At 34.6% G+C, this 26,154-nt stretch overlaps 1 protein-coding gene across 14 annotated transcripts in view; it reads right to left on the reverse strand.

The window, feature by feature from the left end:
* Positions 1-377: 377 nt before the first annotated feature.
* Positions 378-26,154, reverse strand: part of JAK2 (Janus kinase 2) — a 248,006-nt gene continuing 222,229 nt past the window's right edge. For 13 of the 14 annotated variants that reach the window (XM_082404344.1, XM_082404352.1, XM_082404354.1 and 10 more), the window contains 12 exons: positions 25,664-25,751; positions 23,970-24,097; positions 22,690-22,828; positions 21,633-21,784; positions 21,334-21,484; positions 20,448-20,584; positions 18,006-18,195; positions 16,678-16,802; positions 16,334-16,506; positions 3,109-3,226; positions 1,462-1,575; positions 378-1,206 (listed from right to left, as the gene is read on the reverse strand). In XM_082404344.1, the coding sequence (XP_082260470.1) occupies positions 1,099-1,206; positions 1,462-1,575; positions 3,109-3,226; positions 16,334-16,506; positions 16,678-16,802; positions 18,006-18,195; positions 20,448-20,584; positions 21,334-21,484; positions 21,633-21,784; positions 22,690-22,828; positions 23,970-24,097; positions 25,664-25,751 (1,623 nt within the window). In that variant the 3' untranslated portion in view covers positions 378-1,098. The remainder of the gene's footprint in view (positions 1,207-1,461; positions 1,576-3,108; positions 3,227-16,333; positions 16,507-16,677; positions 16,803-18,005; positions 18,196-20,447; positions 20,585-21,333; positions 21,485-21,632; positions 21,785-22,689; positions 22,829-23,969; positions 24,098-25,663; positions 25,752-26,154) is intronic. The other variant, XM_082404343.1, reaches the window with a different exon arrangement.

A 26,154-nucleotide genomic window follows, 5' to 3' on the forward strand; every position in this document is an offset into this window, starting at 1 on the left:
ACCAATTTACTCTCATTTCTCCCTTGTATGTAAGAATCTAACAAAAGAAAATCTCTTTTATAATGGCAATAGATTTCTGAAATCCCTAAAATATACATTCTTTAGAAAAAAATTCCTAACCCACTGTGCATCTTAATAGGCTTATATATATGAAAAACAATCTATTTTATGGCTTAACACTTAAATTTAATCCATGACTATAGGTCCCAGGGATTGAAGAGTCTTATTGGCAGCCAGTAGCTCAAGGGATGACAATATTCCTGGCATTCGTAATCTCAAAATTTTAAAAGAAAACTGTTCACTGTAGTCTTAGAAAAACCTGGAGATAGTTCTATTTAAAAAACATACTCGCCACAAACAGATACAAGGGAGACAAATGAGAAAATAGATTGTGTTATATCTTTGTAAACTTGTTCCATTTCAAAATGTATTCTTTAGAGTCAGGGAAATTCCCTATACAAATAAAACTAAACATTTGTTCCCTTTGCTTTGAAAAATATTTACAGTACATAGAACAACAAGCTAAAAGTATACACCTGCTTATATTGCTGGCCAGTGATATAGATGAACAAGGACACAAAGGTGCTTATTCAATTATCTGAGCATCTTAATTTGTACAGTGAAGTTATTATAGATCAACTATGGAAAAATTAGAAAACATTATTTATGAATACCAGCCCTTGTGTAAAACATCACACAAGATGCCAAGGTATTATACATTCACTGTGGTAAAAACTGTACATACGTATTCTGTGCATATTTAACATTTACAATTTTTTCATCTCTCATAATTCTGAGTTGAAAAAAGTCTAATTTTCTTCTTTTGCCAAAGAAAGGTGATATTAACTGACTGATTAGGTTCACAAAACTTTTTACAAAACTCTTTGCTAAGGACTTTTCATCAATGTCTTTGGCTGGTGTCCTCATGAAGAAAAACTCACTAAACTTTGAAAGCTCTGAGCAGATATTTCCACACTTTTGCTGGCTAAAGTCATGATATACATAATAATGATATATGTCATAACAGTCCACAGTAATGTGAAATACAACACTTTGTTCTGTAAGTCTATTTTGGTCTCAGAGTGAAGTTCATTTCTTTCATCCAGCCATGCTGTCTCTTATTTGATCAACTCGAAGAGCTAGGTCTCTGAAAGAGGGGCGTTGGTTTACATTATTGTTCCAGCATTCTGTCATGATTACATAAATCTGTAAAAGGGAAAATAAACCAAAATTACAATGAACACAAAGTGCCATCTTTTAATTGGTGAAGACATAAATTCAGAACTCCCACTTAATTTGCCTGTACAGGCATGTGTCATGGATATACCTATATCCACAGTCATGATTATGCTATTTTTCTACAACCTCAGCAAATTAAATTACATAAACTGACCTGAAATCCTTGGGTAAAGAGAGAAAGAAAATGCATGATTACTGTGGCTAAAAAAATTTTTTTGTTACCTCATCTGGGCATCCATCTGGTCTTGGTAATCTTCCATTATTCTTCAGGAGTTCTATCAAATGAAACACAATCATCTGTCCTTGTTTGTCATTGCCAATCATACGCATAAATTCCTGAAACACAAACCCACTTTTCAATGACACATTTTTGGTACATTTAATTTGAATCAGAATTCTTTCTCAACTTCTTCCAGTAAATGGGAAAAATCCTGTATGTTTCCTTACCTTGAAACATTTTAAAAACAGACTATTTTAACTTCAAAAACTTCGTTTTCAGTCACAGTTCAGAAAAGATTGTTAAATGTGGAACGTCTATAATGCCATTTCCATAACTGTAACATACTCAGCACAAATTCCCTGAGAAGGATTCAAAACCAGTGAACTAAAAACAGACTTACTTTGTTTTAACACATCATATTACATTTCAGCTGAAATAAAAAGCTGAATGTAAAAGAAGACATAATAAAAAGAAAATACAGAATGAATATTTAAGCATAAACGCAATGGAGAGAAAAAGTTCTATGCTTAAAATTCATAAAATTAAAGTCTGAACCATAAGCTAGAGAAGTATTTACAATGAACACATCATTTATTTAAACATAGAGAACTCTTATATACTGGTAAGAAAAATTACCAATATAAAAATGGGCAAAGTACATGAGGATACAATGCACACACGCACAGACTCACCCCAAACACCCAATAAATATGTATTCAATCACACTAATAGCAGAAATGCAAATTAAAATCAAGTAGGTACAACTTCTGTCCCATCAATTTGGCAAAACTGTGTAGAAATATAATAGTCAACACTGGCAAATGATAAAACGTATACCCCTATGCACAGCTACTGAGAGTCTAATATGGTACAGCTTTCCTGGAAAGCATTTTGAAATAATGAAAATCCTATAAAAGAGTTCATAACGTTTCACCTATAATTATACTTTTACTCTAAGATGACAATCAGAGATGAACATAAATATATATAAGGATGTGCACTATGTTCAATGAAGTGTTACTTAAAAGACTGAAAAATGGAAAATGATTGTCCAGAAATTACATCCTTATGATGAAATGCTACCAAGGAATTAGAAGTCATATTTGCAGTAAATATTGACTAATATAGGAAAATATCCATGCTATAGTATGTAATGAAAAAGCAGGACAGCAAACTGTACAGTATGACCTGTTATAAAAGAAATCTTTTTAATAAAATTTCACTTTTACATATAAAATTAAAAGAAGCCTGTAAGAAAACATACCACAGTATTAAAGTGGTTATCTCTGAGTAGTTGAATTAGAGATTATTTTTATTTTCTTCTTTATACTTTCCTATATTAAAATTATACAATGAGCAGAAAAAATATTACTTTAAAAGGTTTAACTTTTACAATAATTCCTGGAATGAATGAGTTTATCGGATTTACTAAAGATAATATTAAGAGAATATACTAAATAGTACTCCAATCCCCACTTTTTAAAACATCAAGTTAATTTAATGAGTAAGTTTGGGATTATTTTTGTTGGTTGCTGTCTTACAAATAAGCAATAGGAGCTCTAAAATAACCCTAAGCTTACTATTATTCTTTGGAAAAAGCTTTTCTCATGTTAAAAAAAAACTTGAGAGTAAATAAAAAGCACACTGACCGCTGGTGGGCTTTTACTCTTCTCAATATATGTGAAAAGTTCATACAGAACCACTCCAAAGCTCCAAACATCTGAGGCCACAGAAAACTTGCTCTCTGTCAGTGATTCTGGTGCATACCTGTAGTATATTTAAAAGACAGTTACTTGATGTGTCAATTCTTGATTTTATCTGCAAATCATTGGATTAAAAAAAAACCAAGCTGTAGAGAAAAGGGTTATTAACACAGCAGGCCTGAGGCTGCCATCTTCAAAAAGGCTGTTTGCAATGTTGACACTTGACTGGTACCTGGGATCTTAGATTTCAGGAGGGTTTCCACAATTCCCTAAATGATAATAAAAGTGGCTCACTGTACCTAAACCATTTCTGCAAACAGATGAGTCTAGAATCTTGGTAATGTGCCAGGCAGAGAATGTCTACATGGCCAGTCCCAATAAAAACTGGGGGCACTGAGTCTCTAATGAGCTTCCTTAGTAGATGACATTTCACACATGTTGTCACAAGTTATTGCTGGGGGAATTAAGTGTGTCCCATATGACTTTACTTGGAGAGGACACTTAGAAACTTGTGCTTGGTTTCTTCCAGGTGTTCTCCCAGACGCCTTTTCCCTTTGCTGATTTTGCTTTGCATCCTTTCCCTGTAATGAGTCATAGCCATGCTTATGACTGTATGCTGGGTCCTATGAGTCCTCCTAGTGAATCATCAAACCTGAGGGTGGTCTTGGGAACCTCCAAAACACAAAGATAACTAAAATCCAAAAAAATTAATTTTTGTCTCAGTAGCATCAGGGTTAACTGCAAAGTACTTTCCAAGAACTGAAAAAAAGCTGATCTTTCCAAGTTAAGCTTAAAATGAATCCAGATAAGTATCCTAGAGAAAAAGTGCCTTTTAAGCTGGAGAAGACTTGAAGCTACTAACATATAAAAGAAATAACCTGTTAATCTGAAAGGGGGTGATTATGAGAGGGAGCACAGAAAATAGAAAGTCATAGGGGAAAATGGCGTCATCCTCTACTCAAGTATCAACACTACCCAACTGAGAATTTTGGCCAATGGATTATGAATATCATGGTTCCACTGCTAAATTTATCCTATTACAGACAATTGCAATGGAGATCTGTTTTAGACTGAGATTTAAAATATGAATTACATAAAATGAACCTCTCCTTCAAAATCCAACTTCCAGAAATCCTCCTCTGACTACTTAAGGTCATAATGACCTCATGCTACTGAAATTCTACAGTACTTATAGTCTATATTATATAATTAACCATGTTATGTTATATTCTTTTTATATTTAGTTTTTTTTTAAAGTTACATATTTATGTTATTTTAAAATATGTGCCAGTTTTATCCCACAAATGGAATATAACCTCCTTGAAGACAGTACTACTCCCTCAACCCTTGAAAAATATTCTCTTACTTTGGCTTTCATGAAAGCACTCTTTGTAATTTCCCCCTTCATCTCCAAGGCTGTTTTTCTCTTTCCCATTACTTATGTAAGGATAAATACAAAGTAAAAAAAAAAAAACTGTCCACGTGGAAAAGGAGAGAAAAGACTCTCCTCTTTTCTTAGAGCATTTACTTTAGAAAATTCACAATTGTGAATTCTCTGTCTCTTTGAAATTTATGTAAAAATCTTTTTAAAAGCTTTTGCTTAAAAGCCTCTTGCCAGGTTTACATACAGCAATGTCTTTCTCAAGAACCTGGGAACCACCTCTTTAATCATTAAGGAATATCATGCCCTTACCTCCCAGTTTCAGTGGTAGGGCAGGAGCCTAACTTGGGCAGGTGCATCCTTCAAGTTGCAAAACTATCTCCTATCATAAACATATGAGAAGTTTTTTTTCCTTTGGATAAAGCCAGTTAGCTAACACAGATGGGCACTCCTATTACTAAGTGAATTTAGGATGAACAATGTGTGACAGATGGCACTGTCAAGTCCTCTTACTTGAGGACTAGTTATTGTTTATCCTGAGAACATGTATGTAATGGGTTGAATCTGTTTGGCCATTTTATAAAAGAGTGAGATTTCTTTCTGTTTTTGTAATCTCTTAGCAGATTGCTTATGATGCACATTACTTTCTGGATTACTGCTTATTCAGTAATGAAACTGTTTTCTTTCTATTCTGCTTTTGTGGAGAGGTTCATTTCCTGTGTTAACCTTTCCCCGAAGGTTCCATCACCAGATCTCTTCCTTTCTGTAAAAGAATTTCCCTTAGGTAGTATCATTCACTTATATACTACAGTCTCCCAAATTTATAACCACCCTATCTTTGACCTTTCTTTTGTGTTTCAGACTTATTGAACATTTCCATATTAAAGTTCCACACAGGCAAAAAGAACTCCATCCCCACCTCTCTAACACTTGCTGATTATTTTATTTTCTCTATGCAATGAATGGCATCACAATCTATCTAACTCCCCAAACTGGAAATCTTAAGAATTATTTTTGACTCATCTTTCACTCCCAAGTCTACTGAGCCACTAAGTCCCTTTAAAGTATGTCTTAAAAATGTCTCAAATCAGTCTCCTAACCAATACCGCTATTACAGTCTTAGGTTAGATCCTTATCTCATGACTAGTACAGAGATCTTCAAACCAGGTGAAGAGTAAGCCCAAGGATATACAAAGATTTTCCAAGGGGCTCTATAGCAAGAACAGTATAAGGATTCTCCATGAGTCCAAAACCCTGCCTGAACAATTAAAAAAAATACGTTAGCAGAAGCATTTTCCCTGCAGTTCTTCTTAATACCAACCCGCAGGACATGCTGTTAGCTAAACAAAGAGCACTTTTGAACAATAAAAGCAATATAGATGACAATGATTCTTTTAAGTGAAACTATTTTTTTAAAGATATGATGGCTAAATCCTATGGATAAAAATTATGTGATTTCTTTCAGACTATAGATTTAGTGTTTGTTATTCAATAAGTTAGCTAAAATCTATTCTATCAACTCATTCTGAAATATTTATATAAAAATTAGTTAACCTCATTTCATTATATAAAACATTTAATATTTTTACTTGCTAATATAAAAATAAAACTATATGCCAACTCTCCATCTGATTAGTTTTTAGCAGTATATAGCTTTCTTTTTTCATTAAATACATAAGAAAATTTTGACCATGATGAAAATGTTCTGATTTTTATACAAGCTTATTAGTGATTCCCCAAAGTCAAACATCAGAGTTCAATCTCCCCAAAACATTTACTGAAGGAATAACAGGCCTTTTACCATATGCCTTACTTCATAAATTATAATCTTAACTATATTTTATTCTGTATTATTTATTAGAAAATAAGTAATGAGAAGTGGTTTATCTTTTCATAACTTAATTATGAAATTAATCATACTAGATATATATCATCTTAAGCTTATCCTGACTGACCTTGTGGTTAATCTTTCCAGATATGCAGGGAGAAATACTGGGCCCAAAGTTTTAGGGGCTTTCTTTATGACAAAGAATATAAAATGAGGTGTGAAAGCGAATATTTAAAATTAGAAAAGAAGGAATCTTGAAAGGAAGGCACTCTGGTGGATATGCTTTGTTAGCTTCACTGTAAACATGCCTCTGGCACATGTGTTCTGCAATTTATATCTGTTTTTTAAAAATAATATTTCATAACATTAATATACTTACTTGAATTGAAAATGAAGTAAGACCTTTTCTGTTGGAAATTAAGTGTATTTGTTTATGAGGCCTGGCATTGCCAAATAGATTGTAACGAAGGACACTCTTCATTAAGTGACTCAATCTTTGAGGCAGCGCAAGGGTTTGCCATATTTAAACCACATATTTAAAACGTGATAAAAGATGTTATTAAAAACTACTGTATTGAAACTAACAATATTCTGTTTTATGAATGTATCAGTTTAAACAAGATGCCTCTAAATGAGAGTAATATCATAATTTGAACTAATTTTAAAAGATTTTTGGTATACTTCCCAGAAACAGAAAATGAATGACTCTAATGATTGGGTAGTAAATCCACTTTTGAAAATCAAGTGGGTTTAATTCTTCGTTTTCAATGAAACTGAAAAAAGAATGGATCTAATGAAATTGCCAACTAACAAATTTTACTGGTAGATCACTATATACTGTTTTGCTACGTACGTATCAGAAGGAGTTGCAGAAATGAGTGACATTGTTACGACAAAACTCCTTCCTTTCCCATCTCCTTATTTATACAAAAAAGTTTTCTCCATGTTTACAAATACAGAAATAAAATTAGAATTTATGTTGAATCTGGTCCCATTATAAAAGTAAATAATATTTATCTAAGCATATATGGACTAGTTGGAGGGGGAAGAAAAGCTACATTTATTAAGAAATGTCTCCAACGCAAGAGAGAGGGGATATGGGGATATATGTATACGTATAGCTGATTCACTTTGTTATAAAGCAGAAACTAACATAGCATTGTAAAGCAATTATACTCCAATAAAGATGTTAAAAAAAATTTTTTTAAAAGAAATGTCTCCAATAAAAAATTTTAAAGAATTATCCAAATTAGTAATTCATTTATATTGCTTTGGAAATTGCATCCTGGCAGTAACTTCAATGATAACTTAATCTAGAAGAAAAAAGTGAATACTTTTTTTGTGGTCATAGGAAATTTTAAAATTAATTTAAATTTATATATGTATTTTGGTTACAACGGAGATAGGTAATCAAAAGATTTTCCAAGTACAAAATATAATACATTATGCAAAATTTTGAGATGGGAAGTGGAAATATAATTTTCAGAAGAAAAAGGAATAATGCAAAGTTTCTATCAAGAAGAAAGTCTGTTCCTATACATTTTTAAGTGGGTGACAATGGGTATCAAATTGCTTTGGTGTCTGGATTTCCTTGTATACATCTAAAAGATTGATGTACCATACTTCAATGTCATTATTTACAATACTTTATAAAATATATTATTTACAACCATTTAAATTTACAAAGGAAAAAATTAGCTATCAATTTAAAAATGTGCCAGAAAGAATATAGTTTTTGATAATTCTTTTAATGGGTATATATACACAAAGGGTTTGAAAATCAATGACCTAGATTCCTGCAAAAGTTGCCTAACTAGTCTTCTCTCTGCTGTTAGCCTCTTCTTAATACAATGTACCCTCTATACCTCTAGTTCTCAAAACTTTTGGTCTGAAGTCCCCTATACTCTTAAAAGTTATTGAAGTGCCCCCAAAGCTTTCGTTTATGTGGGTTGTATTTACCAATACTTACCATATCAGATTTCAAAATTAAGGAAATGTAAAAGTATAAACCCAGTAATGTTAGCGTAAGTAACATTTTTATAAAAAAATAACTATTTTCCAAAACAAAAAATTTTGTATTTAGAGTAGTATGTTTTACATTTTTGTAAGTTTCTTTAATGTTGGTTTAATAGAAGACATTTTCTGTGAGTGGTTTTTTAAAAAAATTTTTATACAATTTTTAAAGGTTATACTTCATTTACAGTTATTACAAAATACTGGCTATATTCCCCACGTTGAACAATACATCCTTGTAGCCTATCTCAAAGGGCCCTAACTCCTGGGCTGCAGACCAGTGCCGGTCCGCAGCCTGTTAGGAACCGGGCCACACAGCAGGAGGTGAGCAGCAGGTGAGCGAGTGAAGCTTCATCTGCTGCTCCCCATCATTCCCCACCACTAGCGTTACTGCCTGAACCATCCCCACCATTGCTCCCATTACCACCTGAACCATCCACTGCCCTCCCCCTACCGTGGAAGAACTGTCTTCCACAAAATCGGTCCCTGGTGCCAAAAAGGTTGGGGACTGCTGGCCTATCTTATACCCAATGGTTTGTACCTCCCATTCCTCCATCCCTATATTGCCCCTCCCTACTGGTAACCACTAGTTTGTTCTCTATATCTGTGAGTCTGCTTCTTTTTTTGTTATATTTACTAGTTTGTTGTATTTTTTAGATTCTACATATAAGTGGTATCATACAGTATTTGTCTTTCTCTGACTTATTTCACTCAGCACAATACCCTCTAAGTCCATCCATGTTGCTGCAAATGGCAAAATTTCATTATTTTTTAAGGCTGAGTAGTATTCCATTGTATGTGTAAAATGAGAGTGAAAAAGGGGTATAACATCTTAGTATTATTATAAAAATACTTTTGACCTCACAAACTCCCTAAAGGGTATACCAGAGGTCCCCAAACTTTGAGAACTGCTGTTCTCCACCAAAAGTAGAGCTATCTTCCTAAAATATGAGTCTCACCATTATCCCATGGATAAAGCCTCTAATATCCCACCTGCACAGTGTCTAATGAATAATGTCTGAACTCACTAACATGGCACACAGAACTCAGTATTATTCCGTTTGTTCTGTGGTAACATCATTCACTTACAACCCTGCTTATCCTGTTGTCCTTGTCATCCTCCTCATGGAATGCCCTTCCTCTTGTCCATCTGGTGAACTATTAATCAATAGTTGAAATGTCATCTTTTAGCTGTGGTTTTCTCTGATTAATTTAAACCCTCAGCAGAATTACTGCACTCTTAATGTTTTCGCATCATCTTCTTCATTGTTGCACTTACATACTGCATTGCAATGACTGGATTACACATTTGATTTTTCCTAAACTAAGAGACCTTAAAGGTAAAGGATTATGGATAGTGGACCTGTCAGTTGAATTTCCACGCTGTATCAAACTTTTCCATTTAGTTCAGCCTTCCTTGTAAGGCACAGTTCTTTTTTTTCTGATGCTCATCCTATCTTCTTATTCCAATTTCCTTGTATGGTGTTTGGAACACAGTAGGTGCTTAATAAGTAGGTGCTTAATAAGTATTTATTAAATTGTATTCACTAAGTATGCCAAAATCACTGGAGATCCATATAACTAATCATTATGGATTGCTAGTTAATTCCATTTAACTCCTCTAATTTCTCATTCTGGAAAAAAAGAATGAAATTCATGTATCACTGGGGACATGACCAAAATAAGACAGACAAGTTTAGGTAAGTCTTATTTTCTAGTTTCACTTATACCCTAAAAATAATTAGATAATGCTAATGCTCATAATTATCATCAGAATATTCCTTTAAAATGTTTTTAGTATTATAAAAAACTTCAAACATACACAAATTAGAGAACAATGAACAACCATATACCTGTCACTTAGCTAAATTCATTGCCCACCTTGTTTAATCTACTACTCCCCACATGCACACAACAGTATTTATATGAAATGAGTTCTGGATATGACAGTATTTCAACCATATTTCATACCATAACTATCCCAGTATGCATCTCTAAAACATAAGCAGTCTTCTTTAAAACACATTCACAATGCCATTATAAATCATTCTCCTGTGTAAGGGGTTCAAGATGGCAACCTAAGAAGACCCTGAGCTCACCTCCTCCCACAGACACATCAAATTTACAGCTACACATGAAGTAACTTTCCTCTGAAAAGTATCTGATAACTAGATGAACAGCACCTCCACAACAAAAGATAAAAGAGACTCATTGAAACAGGCAGGAGAGGCAGAGAGACGGTCCCACCCAGGACCCCATCCCAGGAGCAAATCAGAAGGATCACAAAAATATATAACTTTTTGGAGTAAAAAAAAAAGGGAGTAAAGGGATTGAACTGCAAATCACGTACCTCAACCCTTTAGTGCAGCACTGGGAACACGAGCCTCTAAAACATCTGTTTTTGAAAATCAATGGGCATTAAGTCCAGGAGAACCACATAACTGTATGGAACAAAGAACCCGCTCTTAAAGGGCTCACACAGACCCATCTACCCTGAGAAACAGCACAAAAGCAACAGTGTGAAAACACCTACACCATAAGTGAGGGAAACCTACTTACTGATCTTAGAGCAGCTGCTAGAGAGGCAGGAACCTAACGGGACTTTCTCTGGAGACAAAAGCACTGGTAGATGACATCTTTGCAACCTCATTCTAACTTGCTGGTGATACAGCTAGTGGGCACTATTTTTGGTGCCCTTCTTCTAGCCTCCTAGCACCAGTGGGTGTGTTCCTCCCACCATGAACCACAACTGAGCCAAAGCGAGCACCTTGAGTGCCCTGCCTACCCAGTGCAGATGTCACACCACAATTGGGCTGGACAAACACACGATACCCCACCCTCCCCACACAGCAGCTGCACCATAACTGGGATGAGCAAGTGCCCCAAACCCAGTCCACACTATGCAACAGCTCACTACAACCAGCAGGTGAGCACCCCAAATCCCACACATCCTGCATCATAGCAGCAGCCCCACCACAACTTGTAGGTGTGCACAGTCCACATGAAGAACACCCATGAGTGCCTGGGTCTGGTGGCCAGGGAGATGGTGCTTCTGGGCCCTATGGATTATCTCCTACACAAGAACAAGACTGGAAGAGGTAGCTGTTTCACCTAATGAATTTAGACAAATACAGAAAGTTATGCAACATGAGAAGGCAGAGGAATATGTTCCAAACCAAAGAAAAAGACAAATGGCCAGAAAAAGACATTAATGAAATGGAGCTAAGCAACTCACTCAACAAAGAGTTCAAAGCAATGGTCATAAAAATGCTCATTGAACTCAGAAGAAGAATGGATAAACACAGCAGGAACTTCAACAAAGAGGTAGAAAATATAAGAAAGTACTAAATAGAAGTTATAACTAAACTGAAAAATACACTTGAGGGTTTCAACAGAAGACTTGATGAAGCAGAAGAACGAATCAGCAAGCTGGAAGATGAAACAAATAGAAATCACCCAGATACAGTTGCAAAATGAAAAAAGAATTTAAAAAAGTGAATATACCATAAGGGACTTCTGGAACAACATCAAGCAGAACAGCATTCACGTTATAGGGGTCCCAGAGGAAAAGAGAAAGAGAGAAAAGGTCAGAAAAATTTGAAGAAATAATGGATGAAAACTTCCCTAATCTGGGGAAGGAAGCAGACATTCTGGGTCTAAGAATTTCAGAAAGTTCCAAATAAGACGAACCCAGAGAGAACCATACCAAGACACATTACAATTAAGATGGTAAAAGTTAAGGATAAAGAATCTTAAAAGCAGCAAAAATGAACAAACAAAAAGCCCCCCAAACCTCCAAAACACTACCTATTAAGTACAAGGAAAATCCCCAAATCAGCATATTTTTCAGCAGAAACTTTATTGGCCAGAAAGAAGTGGATGCCCTATTCAAAATGCTGAGAGGAAAAAATTTCCAACCAAGAATTCTCTACCAATTCTACTAGTCAAGATTATCAATAAGAATTGAAGAAGAGATGAAGAGTTTTACAAATAAGCAAAAGCTAAAGGATTTCATCACCACTAAACTGGCCTTACAAGAAGTGTTAAAGGGACTTTTCTAGGCTAAAAAGAAATGGCACTAATTAATAATAAGAAAATATATGAAAGTAAAAATCTCAATGGAAAACATATAGTAAAGGTAGTGGCTCAGTCACTTATAAAGCAAGTATGAAGACAAAAGTAGTAAAGTTAACTCAAATTACAGTAATTACTTAAGGGAAGCATAAAATAAGAATATGCAAAACGCATCATCAAAAATATAAAATGTGGCAGGGGAGAGAGTAAAAATATAAAGCTTTGCTTTACATTTTAAGTTGTTATCAACTTAGAAGACACTGCTATATACATACAATGTTGTATGTGAACACCACAGTAACCACAAAGAAAAATCTTACAGTACACACAGAAAAGAAAATGAGAATGGAATCTAAACATAATACTAAAAAAATCCAGCAAACCACATGGGAAGACAGAAAGAAGAAAGGAACAGAGAAGAACTATAAAAACAGCCAGAAAACAATAAACAAAATGGCAATAAGTACATACCTATCAATTACTTTAAATGTAAATGGACTAAATTAGCCAATATAAAGACATATAGTGGCTAAATAGATAAAAAAAAAAAACAAAAACCAAGACCCATCTATATGCTGCCTAGTAGAGATTTATTTCAGAAGTAAAGACACACAGACTGGATGTGAGGAAAAATTAATGAAAAGAAAGCTGGTGTAGCTATACTCACAGCAGATAAAACAGACTTTAAAACAAAGACTGTAATAAAAGACAAAGAAAGGCACTATACAATGATAAAGGGGTCAATCCAGCAAGAAGATGAAACATTTATAAATATATATGCACACTATGTAGGAGCACCAAAATATATCAAGCAAATATTATTGGCCCTAAAGGGAGAAATTAAAAGCAATATAATAATAGTAGGGGATTTTAACACCCCACTTACAGCAATGGATAGATCATTCACAAAAAAATCAATCAAAAAGGAAACATTTGGCCTTAAATGACACATTAGATGAGATGGAGTTCACAGATATGTTCAGAATACTCTCTCCAGAAGCAGCAGAATACACATTCTTCTAAGGTGCACATGGAACATTCTCCAGGATAGATCACGTGTTAGCCCAAAACATATCCCAGTAATTCAAGAAGACTGAAATCACATCAAGCATCTTTTCCAACCATAATGGTATGAAACTAGAAATCACAATAAGAAAATTGGAAAACCACAAAAACATGAAGATTAAACAACATGCGACTAAACAACAAATGGGTCAATGAAGAAATCAAAGGAGAAAATAGAAAAAAAACCTAGAGACAAATAAAAACAAAAATAAAGCACACCAAAATCTATGGAACGCAGCAAAAGTGGTTCTAGGAAGGAAGTTCATAGCAATACAGGCCTACCTCAAGAAACAAGGAAAGTCTCAAATAACCTGAACTTGCACCTAAAGTAACTAGAAAAAGACCGAAGCCCAAAGGTAGTAGAAGGAAGGAAATAATAAGATGAGGGCAGAAATAGAGACTAAAAAGACAATAGAATAGAACAGATCAATAAAACCAAGAGCTGGTTCTCTGAGAAGATAAACAAATCAAGAAGCCTTTAGCTAGACTAACCAAGAAAAAAAAGGAGAGGGCTCAAATAAATAAAATCAGAAACGAAAGAGGACAAGTCACAACTGATACCACAGAAATACAAAGGATGATAAGAGAATACTACAAACAATCATATGCCAACAAAGTGGACAACCTAGAAAGAACAGACAAATTCCTAGAAACATATAATCTACCAGGACTGAATCGTGAACAGAAATAGAAAGCCTGAATACTCCTGAATAGTAAGGAGACTGAGTCAATAATCAAAAACTCCCAACAAACGCAAGTCCAGGAAACAGACAGCTTCACTAATGAATTCTTCCAAACATTCAAGTAAGATTCAATACTTTTCCTTCTAAATTTCTTCCAAAAAACTGAAGAGGAGGGAACACATCTCAACATGTTATGAGGCCAACATTACCCTAATACCAAAACCAGACAAGGACACCACAAAATAAAATTACAGGCCAATACCTGGATGAACAGAGATGCAAAAATCCTCAACAAAATATTAGCAAACTGAATTCAACAATACATCAAAACGATCATATCCCATGATCAAGTGGGATTTATTCCAGGGCTGTAAGGATGGTTCAATATCTGCATGAACAAAATGAAGGATAAATACCATACGACTGTCTCAATAGATGCAGAAAAAGCAGCTGATAAAATTCTAACATCCATTTATGATAAAAACTCTCAACAAAGTGGGTATAGAGGGAACCTACCTCAACATAATAAAGGCCATATATGACAAACCCACAGTTAACATCATAACATCATAACATCATACTCAACAATAAAAACCTGAAAGCCTTTCCTTTAAGATCAGGAACAAGACAAGAATGCCCACTCTCACCACTTTTATTCAACACAGTATTGGAAATTCTAGTCACAGCAATTAAGCAAGAAAAAGAAAGAAAAGGCATCTAAATTGGAAAGGAGGAAGTAAAACTGTCACTATTTGCAGATGACATTATACTATATAGAGAAAACCCTAAAGACTCCATGAAAAAAAAAAAAAACTGTTAGAACTAATAAATTCAGTAAAGTCACAGGATACAAAAAAAAAAAAAATCAATATACACAAGCCAGTGACATTTCTATACACTAATAGCAAACTAACAGAAAGAGAAATTAAAGCGATCCCATTTACCACTGTATCAAAAAGAATAAAATACCTAAGAATAAATTCAACCAAGGAGGTGAATGACCTGTACAGTGAAAACTGTTTAAGACACTGATAAAAGAAATCGAAGAAGGCACAATTAAATGGGAAGACAGTCCATGCTCATGGATTGGAAGAATTAATATTGTTAAAATGTCCATACTGGGCTTCCCTGGTGGCACAGTGGTTGAGAATGTGCCTGCCAATGCAGGGGACACGGGTTCGAGCCCTGGTCCGGGAAGATCCCACATGCCGCGGAGCGACTAGGCCGGTGAGCCACAATTGCTGAGCCTGCGCATCTGGAGCCTGTGCCCCGCAACAAGAGAGGCCGCGACGGTGAGAGGCCTGTGCACCGCGATGAAGAGTGGCCCCCACTTGCCGCAACTAGAGAAAGCCCTCACACAGAAACGAAGACCCAACACAGCCATAAATAAATAAATAAATAAATAAATAAATAAATAAATAAATAAATAAATAAATAAAATTTAAAAAAAAAAGATCTCGAAAAACTTGACAGGATGAGGTGGAAACTCATCTTTCTAAAAAAAAAAAAAAAAAAAATGTCCATACTACCCAAAGCAATCTACAGATTTAATGCAATTCTTATCAAAATTCCAGTGACATATTTCACAGAACTAGAACAAATTCTAAAATTTGTATGAAACTAAAAAAGATCCCTTGAGAAAGGGAACAACCTTAAGAAAGAAGAACAAAGCTGGAGGTAGCATGCTCCCTGATTTCAAGATATGCTACAAAGTCACAGTGATCGAAACAGGTTGGTACTGGCATAAAAACAGACACCCAGATCAACCAAACAGAACTGAGAGCCCAGAAGTAAATCCATACATATATGGGCAATTAAATTATAATAAAGGAGCAAAGAACATACAATGGAGAAAGGACAGTCTCTTCAATAAATGGTGTTGGGAAAACTGGACAGACACGTGCAAAAGAATGAAATTAGACCACTATTTTACACCACATACAAAAATTAACTCAAAATAGATTAAAGACTTGAATGTATGACCTAAAACCGTAAAATTCCCAGAGGAAAACAAAGGAAATAACTTCATTGATTATTACTATAAATATATAAATGACAAACTATTAATAGTTAAAGTTTGAAGTTTGTGCTCCAAAACTTCATTTTACTGTACTAAAATTTACTCACCAGAATATGGGACTTTCACCAGGTTCTTTCACTTTGTAGTATTCTTTGCCTTGTGGCAAGACTTTGGTTAAGCCAAAATCTCCTATTTTAACTCTGTTTTCATTCTCCACCAATATATTCCTTGTTGCCAGATCCCTGTGGATATACCTTTTTGTACCAAGATACTCCATACCCTATGAATAAAATAACATTTTTCTTTCAGCTAGCTTTATAAACATGAACAATTTAAATAGTCTTGTATCTTTCTACTCCCTTAATTATCTAAGAAAAACTCTAGAGGACTTCTTAATAATTACTTCAACATATTCTCTTCATCTACAACAAACAGCCAGGATATTAGGTACCTTGCATATCTGAGATGTGTACTGAAGAAGTTTTTTATGATCTATCCGTTCTTTATGTTTTTGGAGATAGTCTCGTAAACTTCCATATGGTAAATATTCCATAATTAATCTTAGATTACGCCGGCCTATTAACACACAAATGAGAACATAACGTTTTACTCTGCTGTATTTTACTGATGAACTATTAGAAAACAACTGTATAAAAATGACTTAAAGATATATAAAATCTGAGTCTAAGGGACTTCCCTTGTGGTGCACTAGATAAGATTCCACACTCCCAATGCAGGGGGCCTGGGTTTGACCCCTGGTCAGGGAACTAGATCCCATATACATGCTGCAACTAAGAGTTAGCATGCCACAACTAAGGAGCCTGCGTGCCACAACTAAGGAGCCCTGGAGCTGCAACTAACACCCAGTGCAACCTAAAAATAATAATAATAATAATAATAGTAATAAAGCATGGCTGGCGTTTTTGGGTTTTTTTTGGCTGTGTTGGGTCTTCATTGCTGCATGCGGGCTTTCTCTAGTTGCAGCGAGCGGGGGCTACTCTTCATTGCAGTGCATGGGCTTCTCACTGCGGTGGCTTCTCTTGTTGCGTGTGCAACACGGGCTTTAGGCGTGTGGGCTTCAGTAGTTGTGGCACGCGGGGTCAGTAGTTGTGGCTCACGGACTCTGGAGCACAGGCTCAGTAGTTGTGGTGAACGGGTTTAGTTACTCTGCAGCATGTGGGATCATCCTGGACCAGGTATCGAACCCATGTCCCCTGCACTGGCAGGTGGATTCTCAACCACTGCGCCATCAGGGAAGTCCTGGAGTTATTATTAAAAAAAAAAAAATCTGAGTTTAAGATGACAAAACCTGATTATAAAATTAAAGGTGATGTAGTAGTTAAGAACAATGACTTTTTGAATCAAAAAGATTTGAATGGAAGTTTTAAAAATAGTTATGTTTTAATCTTCTGTAACCCTTTATGCAAACCAAAATAAGCTGATGAGAAAACTTCCTTTCTCTTCATCTATACTGAAATAAAAGCATCTAATTAAAAAAAATAATATTTTCACAGAAAATTTTTCTTTAAAAATGACATTCCCTTGGTAAGTTTAAGCAAGAATGGTAACCACCATTCTCAGTGAAGAGAATGATCAAGGACTTCCTGTAGTTACAGCCCACCAACACCAAGTACAATCTCCAGTCATACAGAATGCTTCTTTCTCTGGGCACTGGAATATTTTAAGTCCAGATCTTGAGGCATTATATGTTTCTACAATACTACCCAGGATGTCAAAAACATACCCTGAATTCAAAAAAGGTATCAATGGGCAACATACCAGCACTGTAGCACACTCCCTTGTACTTTACAATGTTGTCATGTTGCAAGGATTTAAGGATTTCAATTTCCCTTTCAAAGTCTCTGAGGTGCTCTTCAGTACTGTGCTGGAGCTTCTTCACAGCCACCACCTCTCCAGTGTTGTCTTGTAGAGGGTCATACCGGCACATCTCCACACTCCCAAAATTACCCTAAACAATACATCACATTAAGATAGAAATCTCAAGTTTTCTAGAAAAAGTACTAATAAATTCTGATTATACAGGCAATTTTCAGCAGCTAGAAGATGTATCTCGAAACTCACATTAAACAACTTTCAGAACAAGAAAAGGAGATAATATTTCAATAGGTGAGTAGTAAACTTAAATATTTAATTTCTTTAAAAGGAATTACAGGCTGAAATATAAAAACTTCAAAAAAGCATTTAAACAAATCATAAACATTAATTTTTAAGATAAGCCAAGGGACATGCCAGGGAATTCCTAAATTTCTATCACTAACTTCCAGGAAGAACTTTTCTTCTTCACAATATAGCCTTTCATGTCACTGTCAGTGAGCTATATGGAATAGGGTCTGTTACAGACTGAATGTCCATGCCCATCCCCCCAAATTCATATGATAAAGCCCTAACCCCGAATGTGAGTGTATTTGGAGATAGGGCCTGTGAAGAGGTGATAAAGATTAAATAAGGTCATAAGGGTGAGGCCTTCATCCAATAGGGCTGGTGCCTTTATAAGAAGAGGAAGAGACACCAGTTCTCTCTGCCATATGAGGACACAGTGAGGAGGTGGTCATGTGCAAGCCAAGAAAAGAGCCCTCACCAGAAACTGAACCCTACCGGAACCTTGATCTTAGACTTTTCAGCCTCTAGAATTATGAGAAATAAATGTCTGCTGTTTAAGCCAAGGTCAGCCTGTGTGGTTGGCAGCTTCTGTGATTATCTCCCAATGTTCTCTACATTCTGACATTCAAGCTCTTTTAAAATCCCCTCCCCTTGAGTGTAGGCTGGATTTATTAACTCATTTTTAATGAAGAGAATATGGCAGGAGTGATAAGATGCCACTTCTGAGATTAGGATATAAAAAGACAATGGCTTCGATCTTGGGTATTTGCTCTCAGCTCACATGTTGTGAGGCATCCTGTGGAGAGGCCCGTGTAAGTGAGCTTGGAAGCAGATATTCTGAGGCCTTGTCAATAGCCATGAGGTAAGCTTGGAAGTAAGTCTTCCCCTAGTCAAGCCTTCAGAGGAGACTGCAAGACCTGGCTGACACCTTGATTATAGTCTAGTGAGAGACCTTGAGCTAGAACCACCCAGCTACGTTACTCCCAGATTCCTGACTCGCCTAACCTATGTGATAATAAATGCTTTTTTGTTTTCAGCTGTTATGTTTTAGGGTAATTTGTTGCACAGCAATAGATAACTAATACACCCAAATACATACTTTTTTTTTGTCATTGCTACATGCTTTGAAACATTCCTGAGGCTATTTTACAAACCAGGAATGACAGCAAAGTATTAATATAACTAAGCCAATACATATATAACCCCCAATGTTTAGCTCTGGTAAAGCTGGATCAGAACATTTAGTTTAGACTCAATACCTAAGTGAGGCCTTCATAATATATCCAAGCCAAAATCCAGTTCATAAAGCCACATGGTACAGCATCCTATACTAGCAAGCTTAGAGGAAGAAAGAGGGCTTTACCACTATGACTGGACCTGCTAAGAACTAAGGTTTTCTTGGTCTTACTTCAAATATGTAGGCTATGCATGACTGTGTGACCTTTCAGCAGGAAGAGACTGTCTGCTAGTAAACATGGTCCAGTCAACATCTAGACTCTGAACAAGCAGATTAATTATTTCTCTCTCAGATGACTGAAAAAGGACATGGGTGGAAAGGCTTAATTAATTGTTCCTTTCCGTATCTCATAACTAAAGCGGCCTCTACCAAGAAAGAGTCTCATGGTCAAATTAATTGGGGAAAACACTGTCTAATTTATCCATCTCTTGAAAATGTTCAATGCACAGTACATGTTAAAGGTTCTGAGAAGTTCTTCAGTAAAGACAGCTGTTTATTTAACACAGCATTTCTTCAACATCTGACAACTAAACCTTTTTTCTACAAGCACTTTTTTTTTAACTTTTTATTTTATATTGGAGTATAGTTGATTAACAATGTTTGTTAGTTTCAGGTGTAGAGCAAAGTGATTCAGTTATACATATACATGTATCTGTTCTTTTTCAAATTATTTTCCCATTTAGGTTGTTACATAATATTGAGCAGAGTTCCCTGTGGTATAGAGTAGATCCTTGTTGGTTATACAAACAGTCTTTAAAATTTTGTGGAAAGTGAACGTTAGAGAATCTCTTAAGCCTTTTTTTCCCTAAATAAAATGTTTTACGATTATATTTCAACTATTTAACAATCTTCTGACATCTTACCTTGCCAAGTTGCTGTAGAAATTTCAAGTGTCTCTCTTCAAATTGTGTAGGGTCTCGGTCTTCAAAAGCACCAGAAAACCCTAGGGCACCTATTCTCATATTAGGTAACATGTCATTTTCTGTTAATAGTTCGTAATCTGGAGAAATAAAGAATATTTCTACCATAACCTGGCAAATCCATTCTCTAGGTTAAAATAATACATATTCAAGCTGACCAAAATAATCAGAATGAGTTAGAAATACTAAATACAAATTGATACAGGGCAACTCTAATAGTTTTGATTATGTTAATGGAAGCCTTGAATTATAACCCATAATCTAACATGTTTTCAGTAAAGATTTTTGCAAAGGATAAATGAATACTTTCCAAAATAGGTAGTTTTAATAGTTATAAAGTAAGATTATATGCCGATTTTTGTGATGAGAACAGCAAATAGTATTGGAACAGGAAATACTTATAGGTCAGACAAATGTGTATTTAGCTATGTATTTTAAAGGAGGAGAGGACAAACAAAAACAAATCTACTTCATGTTTACAAAATTAATCAATTATAGAATATATGAGAACTAGTTAAAAAAAACAAAGAATTGTTTTTAAAAAGTCAAATAAGTCAAATAAACTTCTACAGTTTACTACTCATTAACTGGCAAACTAAAATGAGGTTATTAAAAGGGAAAAAGCCTTTTTTAAAAATGGAAATACTTCACAATCAATGAGACCAGAAAATGTATAAAGTAGGAAAAGTCAAATGAACATAAGAAATTAAGAGGGTCTAAAAGATATCAGGGAACTTTCCAAAATTACAAAATTAGTAAGGATTTATTAAATATAACAAAGATAGAAAGATAGCTGGAGACTCATTAAGATTGCTCCATCAATACGTACCTGGAGTAAACAAACTATTAAGATCTCGTATGATGGCTCTGAAAGAAGGCCTAAAATCTGGTTCGTAATCCATACAATTATTAATAAGATTTGCTAATTCTGTCCACTTTGGTGCAGGAAGCTGGTGCCTATTTTCATAAAACTGTAGTTTCTATAATTAAAGAACCACATGTTGATAATAAATTATAAATGCCATATCAACCTTTTTAACATAAAATGGGCTAAAGAATATCAAATCATGTGCAAGAAATATCAGGGATCACAAGGTAATTCCAACTTCACAGTTTACATGAACTTACTCTTTGAGAATCCAAAGCACTCAGGGGCTTATCTCCTCCACTGCAGATTTCCCACAAAGTGGTACCAAAACTCCATTTGTCTGTTGCCAAATTTAGATTTTTAGGATTTTCAATGCATTCAGGTGGTACCCATGGTATTCTCTCCTGCAGAACTTTCAAATGATAGGAACAAAGAATGGTTAAAGAGTTCCCACAATTAAACAATTCTTATATATGTTAATAATTAATAATTTTTGCTGCATAATTAAGAGATTTAAGAGTACAGAGTCCTTTCTCCTTCACCATATGAATATATATTCTCTTTCTTCACATCCCATTCCAAAGGGTAAAATCCCCCTGAGTATCAGATCTAAGATCCTGTAACATTTTCTGCCCTACAGTCTCTGTCTTCACTTCATATAAAGGCATCAAGTTTAAGTACTATTGGTTGAAATAGGAAACCATGCATCAGTGTACAAAAGTTGATAAATTTGGATTCTAAGTTTAGACATTCAATTAGAGAAATCAGCTAATGTAATGAAATATAATTATGACACTATTTGGATCAAAAAAATGCCTCTCAACTATCTGACTGAAATTTTTACTTTAATTAATTGTGTTAAGGAGAAGGTTATCAACACAAAAGTTTTAAGAAGTCATAATTAGCTGAATAATTAAACTAAATAAAAAATTCAAACTAGATAGTATATCTTCTCAAATTTTTATTTAGTGACAAAAGGGAAGAAAAATTTAGAAAAATTTACTTGTGGCTCAAATAATGATATTTAAAAATTTCACAATAAAACTGGATAAAATCCGATATTCCATATATAATTAGGGATTAACACTTTTAAAAAAATCATCTTACAGTACATAGAAACATGCTTATAAGAAAGGAGAAACAGAGACTAGGATGTAACTATAACTTAATTTAGATTGCTAAAAATGGTAACTAAATTCTATTATTAATCAAGAACATGTCAATAAAATAGAATTTGAGAAAAATTAACAGCCTGATCTTTATGCCTCTTTCCAAGCAAAGCTTAATAAAGTTAAATTTGATCCCTGTAGAACTTACTGTCCTTTGGCAAAACTGTAATACTAATGCCAGGATCACTAAGTTTGATGAAAGGAGGATTTCCTGTCTTCCTGTCTTCTTCTCTGATAAGAAGAATATTTTTGGTGCACACATTCCCATGAATAAGGGTTTTTTCTTCCTATTAAAGTTAAATGCATATACATTCAAATATTAATCCACAAATAATTTGAGCACTTAATATGTCCAAGACCCCAAAATGGATTTAAAAAATAAAAATAAAAAAACAGTATTAATAAACATTAATTGGAGGCGCACTTTGAGAAAATAAATTTTATGGCATCACCGTGCTTCGTGTTTTACATTTTAAGTGAAACAATGCTCTATTCCCATGAAGAAATGAGTACTTTTTTAAAAAATTAATTAATTTATTATTTATTTTTGGCTGCGTTGGTCTTCGTTGCTGCGTGCGGGCTTTTCTCTAGTTGTGGCAAGCGGGGGATACCCTTCACCACAGTGAGTGGGCTTCTCATTGCAGTGACTTCTCTTGTTGCGGAGCACAGGCTCTAGGCGCACAGGCTTCAGTAGTTGTGGCACGTGGGCTCAGTAGTTGTGGCTCACGGGCTCTAGAGCGCAGGCTCAGTAGTTGTGTGGCACGGGCTTAGTTGCTCCGTGGGGCATGTGGGATCTTCCTGGACCAGGGATCGAACCCGTGTTCCCTGCAATGGCAGGCGGGTTCTCAACCACTGTGCCACCAGGGAAGTCCCACGAATACTTTTTAAAACTACTTAATGCCAGTTCACTTTATTAAGCTGAGATTTTAAATAGTATATATTTGTAGGTGGTAGTTAACAGCAAGAAATACTGTTTCTGTTTGGTAGGTGCATTCTTAAGGATCTGATCACTAGCTGGCCCTCTGGTATTCTGCTTCTCTGGCAAAACTGCTTTCTCAATAGGCATAATGTCCAATTACCCACAAATACCATAACAAGGTATCTTCTGCAGGGGTTTTTTGCTATTCATAGTTAGCACATTTTTTTGATAATTTTTGGTTAAATTCTCTGAAGCCAAGATACACAAACTACATACAGACTGTCCATCAGCAGTTCTAAGAGATTGATGGGATGACAAAACTATTTCTTTCAAAATTGATTTCACATAAATATATGCCTAAAATAATCCCTTTCATCAACTAACACAGATTTTTTTAAATGACTCAACATCCATTTACAGATTTATTTCTTGGTCCCAGGTCAAGATCCTTTCACATTGCTTCATAATCTAAAACAGTAAGTTGACAAAAGAATATACTAATTACTTACTAGAAAATGCATGGCCCATGCCAGCTGTTTAGCCACTTCAAGTTTCCATAATATATTTATAGAATTTTTATTCTTTTTCAGATATATATCTAGTGATCCAAATTTTACAAACTCCTGAACCAGAATATCTGCATTAAAATATAATGACAGTAATAAGGCTCAAGTACAATACAGTAAAATATAATTTTAAACTTTTATAATTATATTTATAGTTATATGTGATATTATTATAGGTAAACAGATTAAACTACGTAAAATTCACTAATTTAAAGAAAGGTTAACAGCTATATAAAATGTATTTTGGGGTTTTAGTTTATTCACAACAGCAAGAGGTAAAGTCTAAACAATTAAATATAAACACAATATTATATATAATTGTACATTATGTATAATAATATGTAGATGTATGTAGATTGAATCCCAAATTGTGATTCTGCTTCATCTAATATTAAAATTAGTTTTCATATGATATACAACAACTTTTGGTGACAAAATTACCTTTGGACCTTGCTGGGTAACTAAAACAAATGTTATGAAAGTTTTGCTGCCTATAGTTAATTTGGAGAGCAATCAACATGTCAATCATAAAGAACTGACTGCAGGGAAATTTACATCAGGGCAAGTGTCAAAAAAAAGATCTAAGCGTTACAATGAGCAAGAGCTTAGTAAAACTTTTTTATGTGGCATGTAAGACCTACTGTATTTCAGAGATACCACTGACTGTCATATGTCCCATTATTATGTGTCATAAAATTTTAAAAATTGCCAATTAAATTATGAAATGCCATCAATTATATCACACTTCCTAAATTCAGATATTTTTAATGTGAAAAAAAAGTATCACAGATCAATGAAATAAGTATAAAAGCAAATGTAAGATCTGGGATTATTTGCTCTAAAACATTGTTTTCAAACTTTGTAAAGAAGTATATTCTTTTTTTCCCCTAAATGAAAAATTACGGGAAATATCAATAAATAAAAAAGAGAAATACAGAACCACTCTAGTTGGCGGTGAGGGGCAGAACTCTCCACTCTGCATTTAGATTTAGTCCCATTTCATCAGTCCCCTGAGATACCTCTACAGAACAGATTTGAAAACCACTGCCTCGGAAAAGACTACCAATTTTCAAAAACGTGAAAAAATGTTATATAAGTATGGATGCATATTTAATCTACATTACTAATGGGAAATTAATTACATAAGTAATTTCTGAATGTAAACTTTTGAGAGTTTTTATGAACAGTTTAAATTTAGCCATAAATTATATCTATATCAACATCCAATCATTTCAGTCAGTTCCATTACAATTCAATCTAACATTTACATGCTTTGTCTTAATAATTTCAAAGAGATCTGTACTGAAATGGCCAGTTATTACAATGTTATGTTGAACCAGCCATAATCTGTATTGCTATGGTTAACAGAAAAGGTTGTTTTTGTTTACTATAATACTCTATAACATAAGTCATATTAAACTGTTTACTGCATTTTAATTTCATTCATTGGTTTCCTTTTTAAGAAGATATAACTGAACAGTTCCATAGTGTTTTTGGTTTCAACAATATTTAATTCCTGTTAAATTATAGTTTATATTGATATCTATGATCCTGAAATTGAATTTTCTATATAAATAAAAATGGATGTTCTGAGAAAGGCATAACATTAACATAAGGAAGCCAGTCGTTTTACTTACTCTCCTCTCCACAGACACATACTCCATAATTTAAAACCAGATGTTTGTGAGAAAGCTGGCTCATCATGCTTGCTGCTTCAAAGAAAGACTAAGGAAAAGAAAAATATACAAAAGATGCAAAAGAATTATTTTTTGTGTCTAAAAGCATTCATAGTTCAGAAAGATTCTCTCTGCCATAAGAGAAATGCACTTTCTCCTATTCTTAGCAGGACTATAGATAAGGTTACAATGTGCTCTGGTCCCTTCAGATGGACTTACAACTGCCATCAACCTTGATGTTAGAGTCCATTCTCAGGAAAACCTTGAGTAAGCTTGGTTCAAGCAGACAGCAATGTGAAAGAGCAACAGTGGTACAGGGCAACATGAATGATGCAAGATTAACAGGCTTAGACCCATATCACCTAGAACAGAGAACAGAGGTACGAACAGAGACAGACACCAAAGACAGTGATGTGGGACTGCAGTAAATGGATGGGAGCTTCAAGTAACAC

Source organism: Balaenoptera borealis (assembly GCF_965194805.1).
Source record: "Balaenoptera borealis genome assembly, chromosome: 8".
Classification (NCBI taxonomy): Eukaryota; Metazoa; Chordata; class Mammalia; order Artiodactyla; family Balaenopteridae; genus Balaenoptera; species Balaenoptera borealis.